The 11,892-nt window shown below is 37.6% G+C and overlaps 1 protein-coding gene across 1 annotated transcript; it reads right to left on the bottom strand.

Annotated features, from left to right (window-relative positions):
- Positions 1-2,350: 2,350 nt before the first annotated feature.
- On the bottom strand, positions 2,351-3,432 carry LOC149814942 (putative serine acetyltransferase 5). Its single transcript, XM_089990447.1, has one exon. It carries the CDS (start codon positions 3,430-3,432, stop codon positions 2,572-2,574), a length of 861 nt encoding a protein of 286 aa, XP_089846573.1. The 3' UTR covers positions 2,351-2,571.
- Positions 3,433-11,892: the final 8,460 nt, after the last annotated feature.

Genomic DNA, 11,892 nt, shown 5'->3' with positions numbered 1-11,892 from the left:
AACTATATGTGATTATCAATGGTGCATTTTTTATGGAAAACGTCAGACACCCACATTTTTGGCAATGGATGTGGCTCCCTCTCTACTCACTTATGCACACTAAGTGGTGCTTTCCAATTACCAGGATGACCCAATTCATACTTCTTCGTTGGCTTTTATTGTTGTGCTTGAGAAATTTTAGATGATGTAGGTGTGGCCCCCTTCGACACATTCTTCTTCTTATTGGCCATATTGTATTAATAAACAGATTCAAATTTTTCTATAATAATAATACATGAAATATTGAACAAGCATTGCAAAAAATAAACAACATATTTGTGTTTTAATAAGTATTTAAAAAAAAAAGAACAAAAGTGAACATTGTTTCATTCATTCAGCCATTAAACAAAATGGAACAGTGTTTGTCTCAGTCATTAAACAAAATAGAAACAATGTTTGATTCAACCATTAAACAAAATGGAACATTGTTTGACTCAACCATTAAACAAAATGAAAACAATGTTTGATTTATCCGTTAAACAAAATGGAACAGTCTGTGATTCAACCATTAAACAAAAGGGCACATTGTGCTTGCCAAAAAATACACCATCGATGGTTCAACAACGATGAAATGCCTTCGATGAATAATTGCCAGAAATAGTTGACGAAAATAATTGTCGGAAGGGAAGCAGGTTGGGGACCATTGGTTGGGGACAAAAAAAAACCTAGATTATGAAAAAATAATTAGGTTGGGGACCACAACGAGTTTATATATGATTCAGAAAAATATTTTGCAACAAATAAGCAATATCACGTGTCATGATTTCACAAATAATTAAGAACGATGTTTGCGATATAAGGCAATTCATAAATTATGTTATGCATGAATGTGTAGTATATGCGAATAAGTAAGATATTTGCGAATTTAGTGGCATTTCACAAAATAAAACAATGTTATAAATTTATGCAAAATCATGTCGTATATGTGAATACGATATTTGTGGATTTGGTGGTAAGTGATAAGTGCAGTTTCACATATAAATTTATGCGATTTCAGGAAGTATGTGCAAAAAAGTATAATATTTGCGAATTTAGAGTTTCACATATATATTTTTGCGATTTTATGAAATATATGCGAAAGAGTATGCTATTTGCAATTTTGGTGGTTTCAATTTCGCCAAGATTTCGCAAATAAATTTATGCAAGTTCATGAGGTCTAAATTGGAATAAAAAAATGTTATAATGCTGGATTTAAGTGGGTGTTGGACATATTCGATGAGCAATATAGTTTTATCGCAAAAATGCCTAAATTTGCAGCTGCAAAAGGTAAAAGTTTTCTAATGATGTCAAATATTTGTCATTTTGGACACTAGAAAAATAACAAAAATTATATAGTTTTTAGGAAATCAGGTCAAATTGCCTGTATAATACAGTCATTTTCTGAATATATATATCTTCTATACATAAATAACATGAAATGTTTTTAAACAAGCCAGCTCGTCAGTTCGTCAGGGATGAACCGAGCTCGAGTTTGGCTTGGCTAAACACAAACATGAGCCGAGCCACAAGCTCAATCTACTGGTAAACAAGCTGAGCCCAAACACGCCTTGTTTGGTTCGTTCAGCTTGTTTACCAGCCCTACTTTTGTCAATGATTTGACTGCTCATTAACCTTGCACAAATGGTTCAGCAATGGTTGATAAATAAGCCCAACAAATCGAGCGTGAAGTGTTCAATCTTGTCTCATTCTTGTTCTGGGCGGAAGGAGTTGAAGCTTATAAGTTAGAATAAGCTCAAGATAAATGAGCTAAGCTTATCTGACTTGCTTAAAAAAAGAAAAAAATAAATGTTCTTTTAGATTTCAAAGTAATAAATTACTAACAAATACATTGTTTTAGAGCTAGAAGCAAAGAGACTTGATCTCTCTAAACCTATTGCTTGCAATACTTCCATCATTGGCACTACATTATATGAAGTGATGTAAAACAAATCCAAAATATTTCTAGTTCTACTCAATGATCCTATATGAGCTAAACCAAGTCAGATCATCGCGGTAAGAATTATTGTTCAAAAACTAATGAACTGAGTGGAGCAGGTTTAAGTTAAGCATTGATTAAAATCATAACGACAACCAAAAATATACATCCAAATGAAAGGGGCCTCCATCAGACAGTTGCATATTATTGAAGATAATACAATAGCTATCAATATGATGCACAAGTTGAAGAAATAAAGAAATACCAAACAAGGGCCAACTAACTGGTAGACCATATTTTACATCACATGAGAACATGACAAAGTTCATGAAATTCAGCATTTTCGCTAGAAGAAACAGTGTAGATCAAGAACCAGGTCACGTTTCCATAGATGTCTTTTTTTTTTTTGGAAAAGGAATATATTATTATAAATAAAAGCTAATTCAAATACACAGCAAATGATGAGGTATCACTTGCTAACAATGAGAAACAGAGATGCCGAAAAACAGGAAGTAACAACAGAATACATTCGAAAGAAAAATAAGCCAGACAGAATCAACTGTCTGCCAAACACGTTTCCATCGATGTCAAAGTGCTGCACAGATTATCAAACAAAATCAGATCTCATAAGACCAGCAGGACAAGAAGGAAGTCTGATCCATGCTCTCTCCCGGAAAATCCATATGTTCCTCTCTTCGTTGGATCAACCGAGCTGGGGTCCCAACTGCGGTGTTCCAAGCAGGTACATCCTTCACTACGACGGAGCCCGCGCCGATGTTCGCTCCATCACCAATGTTCACGTTTCCGAGCACAATGGCTCCGGCTCCGATCAAGACACCATTGCCAATCTTTGGATGCCTATCACCTATCTTCTTGCCATTTCCGCCAAGTGTGACATGATGCAATATTGACACATTATCACCAATAACTGCGGTCTCTCCGATCACGATTCCAGTAGCATGATCAAGCAGAATTCCTGATCCGAAGCTTGCACCGGGATGTATGTCTACCGCAAATACATCAGACATTCTAGACTGGAGAGAATATGCAAGAGAACGCTTTCGTTGCAGCCAGAGACGATGAGACACCCTGTGTGCTTGGAGAGCTTGGAAGCCTTTGTAGTTGAGGAGGCAATGGGAGAAGGACTCGCAAGCAGGGTCGCGTTTCCGTATGGCTGCGATGTCGACTACGATGGCACGGCGAATGTCAGGAGTAGAAAATGACTCAAGGAAGAGGTTGTACAGGATTGTAGGGAGTAGGGTGAATGAAGAGAGCTTGTTGGCCAAGTGGAAGGCCAGGCAGTGCATGAGAGAGGGATGAGAGAGGACAGTGGAGAAGAGATAGCCGGCCAGGGCTGGTTCGTCTTTTGCATCTTGGTTGGCTTCCAGCTTTATCTGATCCCAGAGGCAAGACTCTTGGGCTTGATTGCCAGCATCTGATGATGCAGGAGGGGAAGCCAAGCAGTTGGTGCTCGCCATGTTTGGCAAACAAGGAAGATGCTTAAGATGCTTCCTTACCACTCCTCCTGCTTGCCCTTATTGTCTTATAGTCACAGGTATGTCCGGAACTGCTATATATAAACGAAACCCAACACACACACACACTCTCTCTCTCTCTCTCTCTCATATATATCATAAGCCCACAATTTTCTAAAATTTGAAGACTCAAAAAACCATGTTCTCTTTCTCTAAAAAAACATGAACTAACAGCCGATTACTGCACACATCTGTGGGGGTCAGAATTGCAAAACATGCTTCCGAACATTGAAAACTCAGGCCATTCAACCAAACAAACATGGCTCGTTGGTGAAAAAGGCTCCGAATTCCAGCGAGTGAAAACCACCAGTTGACGGTATCGCGTGCTTCGCGCGGAAACCCACACAAAACACAGAATTTCTATGCAATGAGCTCGTGTTGGTCAAATGTCTGAGATTAGGTTGATGTAACCTGGACAACAAAAAGGGTTAGAAGCAAATCCATGTCTAAACCAAATACTAAAATAATGAGCCTTGACTTCCCAAAATAAGATGACAATCAAGGAAATTTCTTGGTTGCTCAACTCATGCCCTTAATTTTTTCTATTTCTTTTGGTCGCTAGAACCATTGAATCCAGACAACTAAAACCTATTATGTTTGTATGAGTTTGCACATGAATATGCATGTGGGTGTGCGCATAGCAATACTGTGATGCTCCACAAATTCAAATACTTAAAATTTTTACTTCAATGCTTTTTTAAAAAAGTTATTTTTAAAATAAAAATTTACTCTGATATTCAGGCACCCGTTGCAAGGTGCAATAGATGCTAGTTTTCATTTTTGAAGATTCAAAAAATCATGTTCTCTTCCTCTAAAAAAACATGAACCAACAATGCTATCAGAATTGCAAAACATGCTTCCAAACATTGAAAACTAACGCCATCCGACCAATCAAAACATGACTCGTTGGTGAAGAAGGCTCCTTATCGCGTGCTTCAAACGGAAACCCACACAGAACACAGAATTTCTATGCAATGAGCCCCAGGTTCTCTCGTGTTGGTCAAATGTCTAAGATTAGGTTCATTTAACCTGGACAACAAAAAGGGTTAGAAGCAAATCCATGTCTAAACCAAATACTAAAATAATTATAATGAGCCTTTGACTTCCCAAATAAAATGATAATCAAGGAAATTTCTTGGTTGCTCGACTCATGCCCTTAATTTTATTTATTTCTTATGGTTGCTAGAACCATTGAATCTAGACAACTAAAACCTATTTTGTTTGAGTTTGAACATGAATATGCATGTGAGTGCGCACATGGGCGCGCCCATGAGTTTGGACAACGTAAGAGTAAGGGCGTGTTTGATAGCCGGGGACACTTGTTGAGGACCTACTCTTAAGTATCTCCAAGACAAAAGTGTCGGGTGTACCCATGGGGGTCCGGAGCTTTTGTTTTTTTTTTTTTTGAGAAAAAGGCAAGATTATTCATTCATTTTCAGATGAAATTGTACATATACAATATACAAATTACAGTTTATAGTTTGAAGTGCATTCTTCTTCGAAGTAACAAAACCATGACAACTTCTACGAACCCGGGTCTCTAACCCCTCCCCCCAATACACACTATGCAACAACAACTCAGCTCATTCAACATTGTTGTTTTCCCTGAGTTTCAACCTAACAACCTGATAGTGTTCACTTCATATTATGTAGGAAACCTTTTGCAAGCGTGACACTACCCCGTCAAATGTAACTTTATTTTGATGCAGCCACAATTGCCTCCATACAATCAACACCCAGCTGTGTTATTTGTAGTCGCCCCTACTCTCTGCACCCTGCAAATGTTGGGACAAGAACAAGTCATGTGGGCTCATGCAATGTTGAGGTAGTGGTTTTTCCCAAGCTTGGAGGTGCAGTTCAACAATCCATTTTCATTGGGCAAACAAATGTTTTGTGCTCTCCTTAGTTTGCTCCCACAAGTGACATCTACTCGCAAGGTGCACTCCTTTATGCTATAAGTTATCATCAATTTTTGCCTGACCATGGAGAACTAAACAACCAAGCATAGAAGCATGCGGACGCCGACTGTTCTCCCATAAGCTGTGATCAGGCAACCACAAAATGGATGGCTCACCCATAGCCATGTAGCAGGACGCCACTATGAAATCTCCATCTGTTGTGAGCACCCAACATAACTGGTCATTCCATGTAGCAAGTTCGTTCCCTTCCACCAATCTAAGTAGTTGTTGCAATTGTGAAGTTGTGACCTTATTAAAAACGCGCCTGACTTGAATCCGCCAACTATTCGCACCATACTAATAGTCCTTGACTAATTTTTCAGTTCTCCTATAGATATAAAAAAGATCACGGAATGTGTGTCTGAAGGGGCTTGCAGCAGCCCATGCATCTCTCCAAAAATTCGTGCAGCTTCCATCACCCACTTCCACTCACATTCTGCACAAAAATTTTCAACACCTTCACCAAACCTTTCCAAAAGCCTAACCCTATTTTCCATTTTGAGTTTCCTACCCAGTTTCATGGCCAACCCTGTATATCATATTTACAGCGAAGACCAGAGAAAACCAGCCCATCCCCATCTGCTATCAACCACCACCATTTTACCAATAGTGCAATGTTAAATTGACACAATTCCTTGATCCCAAGGCCCCCTTGCTAAAGTGGCTTAGTGACCACTTCACATGAAATTAGTGCCATTACTTGTTTTTCTGATTGACCAGTCCATAAAAGCATTTTGATGACCTTAGTTATTTTCTTCAAAACTATGACCGAGATTATAAAAAGGCTCATAAAATGCTGGCCAACTGTAGCTAATACATGCTTCACTAGGACTACCCTACCAACTTTCGACAATACCCTAGCCTTCCAAGAGTCCACCTTACTCCTTACCCTATCCTCTACCTGAGACCATAGGACAGCACCCTTATGCAAAGGGATACCTAGGTAATGCATTGGTAGGTCATGTTGCTCACATTAAAAGATATGTTTCATCCTGGTCATAAGATAGCCATGACCATCCTCATTAAAAAGACAAATTGTTTTTCCTTGTATTTAATTTGCAACCTAGAGATTTCAGAAAAAACCTTGACAATGATTGCTAAGCTCTTCATGTTCTCGTCAATTGCCTCCCCAAAAATTAAAATGTCGTCTGCTGAGAGGATTTGCGTGAAGTTTTTCATACCAGGCACCACCACCCCTTAGAACAACCCACTCTAGCATGTCTGACTAAGCATGTAACTCAGACCTTCTATGGGAAGGATAAAAAGTAGGGGTGAGACTGGGGTCCCCTTGCCTGAGGCCTTTCTTGCGCTTGAAAAAGAGCCCTTGACCACCATTAATGCAAACCGAGATTGAGGAGGACCCTCATATTGCGTTTACCCACCTAATCCACCTCCCACATATTCTCATGATATGAGAAAGAAAGCTCCAACTTACCGTATCAAAAGCCTTCCGTAAGTCTAATTTTAAAAGGAATAACTTTCATTTTGGCAAAATCATCAAGTGCATTACCTTGTGTGCAAGTAGACGTCCCTAATGAATTCTTTGATTGGGGACAAATGCAAACTATGATGGGCCTTTCACTTCGTAAATCACCCACTTGAGGTGTGTGGTCAGGACTTTTGTGATGACCTTTAGAGGGGTACTCAATAGTGATATATGTCTGAACATATCTATATCATTAGCACCATGCTCTTTATGCACCAACACCAGGTATAACTCCTCCCACCTACCTGGTAAGCATGCATTCCTATGAAACTCATCAAAGACTGCCAAGAATTCCTCCCTACATGCTGACCAAGTCACTTTATAGAACTCAATCAGGAACCCATCTACCCCTAGCGCTTTATTACTTGGTATTTCTCAGAGTGGTTGCTTAATCTCGTATGTTGTAAACTGACCATCTAATGAGGTTTATGATCTCCCATCAAAAGAACACAGATCAACCTCACTCAAGTCAAAGGAAAGTGGAACTATCGAGGATTTGAACATTTCCTTAAAAAATATTGTGACTTGCCCAATGATTTCCCCACTCTCGTATGTGCATCCCCCTTATTGATGGATAAATAAAATTTTTCTCGCCTTCACGATGAAGCATACAAATGAAAGAACTTAGTGTTTTTGTTTTCCATTCAGAAATATTATTGATTAGAATTGTTTGTCTAGCTTGGCTTTCCTCTTTCTTGACAGACCAAGCTCCCCAACTACCATATATGTTTGCAATGCTTTGAGCTCCTCTTCCCATGATGTAATTTGTTAAAAGCACACTGCATCTTCATTCCCGGACCACACATTGAGGTGTCGCCTAACCAGATCCATTTGTTTCACAAATCTAAGGGCTGCCCATGGGGCCACATAGGGTTGCACCCACAAATGTCGTAAAATTTTGACAAGTTGTTGGTCCCTTAGCCACGATGACTCCAGTTTGAACTTGTAATTGCTAGGCCACATGATCCCCCATTCGAGTGAAATTGGGCATGATCAGATATGGTAATGGGCCTATTGTTGCTCTTCCATTATCTAGGCTCTCCCATCATTCCCACTTGACAATGAACCTATCAAGCTTTCTCAGGCAAGGGTTCCTCCTCTTACTCAACCAGGTAAAGAGCCAAACTGACATCTGCAAATCTACCATGTCCCATTTTAAAAAAAAAAATTGCAAAGTTTCTCATACTTGAAGTATATCATTGCTCTTTATTAGATTCAAACGTATGCCGAAGGCAATTAAAGTCTCCTCCCACACACCAATTTTCAAAGGTCATGCCCCCTAGCCCTTTGAGCATCCCAAAAATGTTGCTTAAGATTAGATGTTGTTGGTCCAAAAACTATAGTGAGAGTGCATTTTCCCTTGGAGTTTGGAAGTTCAAAAAACAATAAAATAGAGAACCTCCCCTTATGCATAACCATGCATTTTAGATAATCCTTTCACACTACTAAAATCCCACTTGATCTATCGATAGAGGGAATATAGTCAAAAGAACATCCCTACCATAACTAATTTATAAACCCTTGCGCCACCACCTCCATTTTTTACTTGGAGATAAAGCACCTCTAGTTTTTCTTGTTTAATTAAATTTGCAAGAAACATTTGCTTGTATGCGCTCCCCAACCCTCGAATATTCCATGCCAATATTTTTATTAAAAAATAAATGTAAGAGATTACCATGTGTGTGCTTGCCTCCGGCACTAGTAAGTGGCCCGTTCACAGGCTACCTCATGCTCCATCATGCTCATGTTGAAATGGAAAGCATGAAACCATCATGTTCCATTTTGGTGGGACAACTGCCTTGTGTTTGATGGGTGTCGTGGGGCCATCATAGATGGGATACAATAGTGTATCCCACAAATCAAACGCCCTGTTATAACAATTCAATTGATCTTTTTTAAGGAAGCTAAGTATCTCATCTTATGAAAATAGTTCCAATATATGCTGATAGAAACCAGTATATACCATGGTCAGGCCTAAGCTAGATAAGTAAACATTATGAATCACGAGGCTTTTTCTTAATTGACAACCTATAAAAGACCGACAGTAGTTAGTCCTTTCAATGAGATCGAACAATAAACTGATTTTGATCTATAAAAATGTATTAGAATTTGTCATAGGGACATGCCATAGAGAAATCATATAATTTAATGTAACTACATTAATTTTACCTTATTTCTTTAATATATTATATCTAAACTATAGAACCATATGTTTCATTTAAATATTTTATTTATGATATATTTCATTAAAAGTAGCCATACTATTTACTCATTTAGATTAAGTATAAACAACCATACAAATGTGTTCCCATATGCTTGATTTGTGGGATCAGAATTTAAACCATATGTTTGATTTTATAAGTTTTTTCCCATGTATTACTTAAATTTGACCATACAAATGTGTTTGGCACAGTCGATTTACTAGGAAAAGATACTTGGATCGTGTTTTTTCAATAAAAAACATGAATTTTTTAAGCCTTGAATATTCAAGAAAATCTTTGACCATTGATTTTTTTAACCTTTTAAAAACCTACCTATATAATGAAATCAGATTATCCAAGAGTTGATTTCTACAAAATCAAACATGTAAAACACATTTGTATGGTCAAATTTAAGGAAAACATGAAAAACCCCTTTGAATGCCTGGTTAGCACCATGACCATCTATCACAACATGGTGTTTGGTATACCCCAGCCCAGGGTTACTAGAAACTTTACTTACATATGTAAAATTTGTTTCCTAAGAAATTGTTTATGAAACCAAAAACCTATGTTTTTAAAACTTGTAAAGGATGCATGAGAAACTTGTTTTCTATCGAGTGAAAAACATGTACCAGGTCACATGGGAAATCTATTTCTCTATATAGGAAACCAGTTTTCCTTATTTGGGAAACATATTTCTCATATGTTTCTTGCACTTTTCCCTTGGTTAAAAGACTTTTTTTCCAATAAAAAGATGAGATATGTGTCTTATTTTAAAAATTGCAATGTATTAAATGAAATAGAGAAATCTCATAATTTAATGTAACTACATTATTTTTACCTTATTTCTTTAATATATTTTATCTAAACTAAAAACCATATGTTTCATTTAAATATTTTATTTATGATATATTTTATTAAAAGTAGCCATACTATGCACTCATTTACATTAAGTATAAAGAACCGTACAAATATGTTTCAATATGCTTGATTTGTGGGATCAAAATTTAAACCATATGCTTGATTTTATAAGGATTTTCCCATGTATTAAATTTGACCGTACAAATGCATTCGGCATGGTCGATTTACTAGGAAAAGATACTAGGATCATGTTTTTTTAATAAAAAATATGTTTTTTTAAGCCTTGAATATTTAGTAAAATATTTGACCATCAATTTTTTGAACCTTACAAAAACCTACATGTGTATTGAAATCAGATGATCCAAGAGTTGATTTGTAAAACCCATGAATTTTAAAGAATTTTCAATGAAATAAAAATGTGTCTTTATGTGAGATAATATGGTTTATGAGATATTCAATGTGATTTTGAAGCTTGCGGGCCAGTCGAGCGAACCCAATAACGAATACTGGAAAGGGTACTTGGATCCGGACTTTGACAAGATCTGATGATTCGACCCAGTTCACGAGGCCAAGTAAGGAAACCCGATGGTTTTGGAATGATAGCGTGAGATCCGAAACACAATTAGAGTAAGCGAGTGCAAGTTTAGACCAAACAGGTGAAAAATCCATGTGAAAACAAAAGAAATCCATCAACAAGGGAAAACGTCCCAATATGACATAAAAAGAATATTTTCGCAAAAGTAAACAACAAGTGGTGAAGTGGAGTTATGGTAGGACACATAGGGTTGTAGAGTTGCAACCTCAATTTAAAACCCCCTGTGCACAAATTATTTTTTTACAAGAAAGTGATGATTTCTACCTTGGTGAAAAGGGTAAAAACGTGGGCTCAAATTAAACCCTACCTTTTTGGTCTCTCTTCACCAAAAACGTGAGCAACTCCCCTCACCTTACTAAAAACAAAGGAGAATCCCATGCATCAGGGGACGAGAGGTACCACAATAAGGAAAAAAGAGAGTGGAAGTTGAAAAAAATGACACATGGAGTAAAGGGAAAAATCGGAAGAGATGCTATCCCAACAAAAAATCGTGGGATTTGGAGGAGATTTTTGAGGGTTGAGTTTTGAAACTCCACCTAAGAAAGAGGAGACAAATCAAGAAGTTTTTTTTTAGAAATCGTAAAACACGATATTTTATATCTCTCTCTCTTTCTCTCTTTCTCTCTTTCTCTCTTTCTCTCTCCCTCTCTCCCTCTCTTGGGTGATCAGACCTCCATAGTTGGTGGTGGAGTTTTCTATTGCTGCACGACTGGACTTTCATTGGCAAACGTAGTGTGCTACTCCAACGAAGGAAGAAGCGTTGCTTCATTCGCTTGACGCTCCAACAAGAGGTAATGAGCATTGTTATTTGTATGTAAGTGGTTGATGCCTTGTTGCACATCTATGTTGCAATATCATGGAGTTTACGCGATAAGCACCACCTATATGTAGGTATGTTTAGGGCCTCGAAACCCAGGTGGCATGAGCTGAAACACCTACTCGCCAATAGGTTAATATGTAGTGGTTCAGCCAATGGTTCTCACCCTTGGCCAACTTTGGGGCACTGTGGTGTTCTTTGTAAGGGCATTTTGTTCCTATGTGTATGCCTGATGATATGTAGTACTCATATCAAAACCTACAGTTCGAATCTATGTAGGAAAATGCATATATTTTTGGTGTGGGTGTTAGCCATGACGGATTCAAGATCGAAACAAAAATAAAGTAGGCAAATGGCGTGGAACTTTAAGTATCTCAGATTATTATTCATGAAATTATTGTTTGGTTATATTTTCTTGTTCAATACACCTTTCATACTTTGTAGATTGAATGATTTTAATCAAGTCTGAAGTTATGTATACGTGA

Source organism: Nuphar pumila, chromosome 15 (genome assembly GCF_984573655.1).
Source record: "Nuphar pumila chromosome 15, dmNupPumi1.hap1.1, whole genome shotgun sequence".
NCBI lineage: Eukaryota > Viridiplantae > Streptophyta > Magnoliopsida > Nymphaeales > Nymphaeaceae > Nuphar > Nuphar pumila.
Note: the sequence above shows the minus strand (reverse complement) of the source record. Positions and strands in the feature narration are given on the sequence as shown.

Bases quoted from the DNA above. Each gene is read 5' to 3' on its own strand.
- LOC149814942 (XM_089990447.1), bottom strand. From the start codon at position 3,432: ATGGCGAGCACCAACTGCTTGGCTTCCCCTCCTGCATCATCAGATGCT.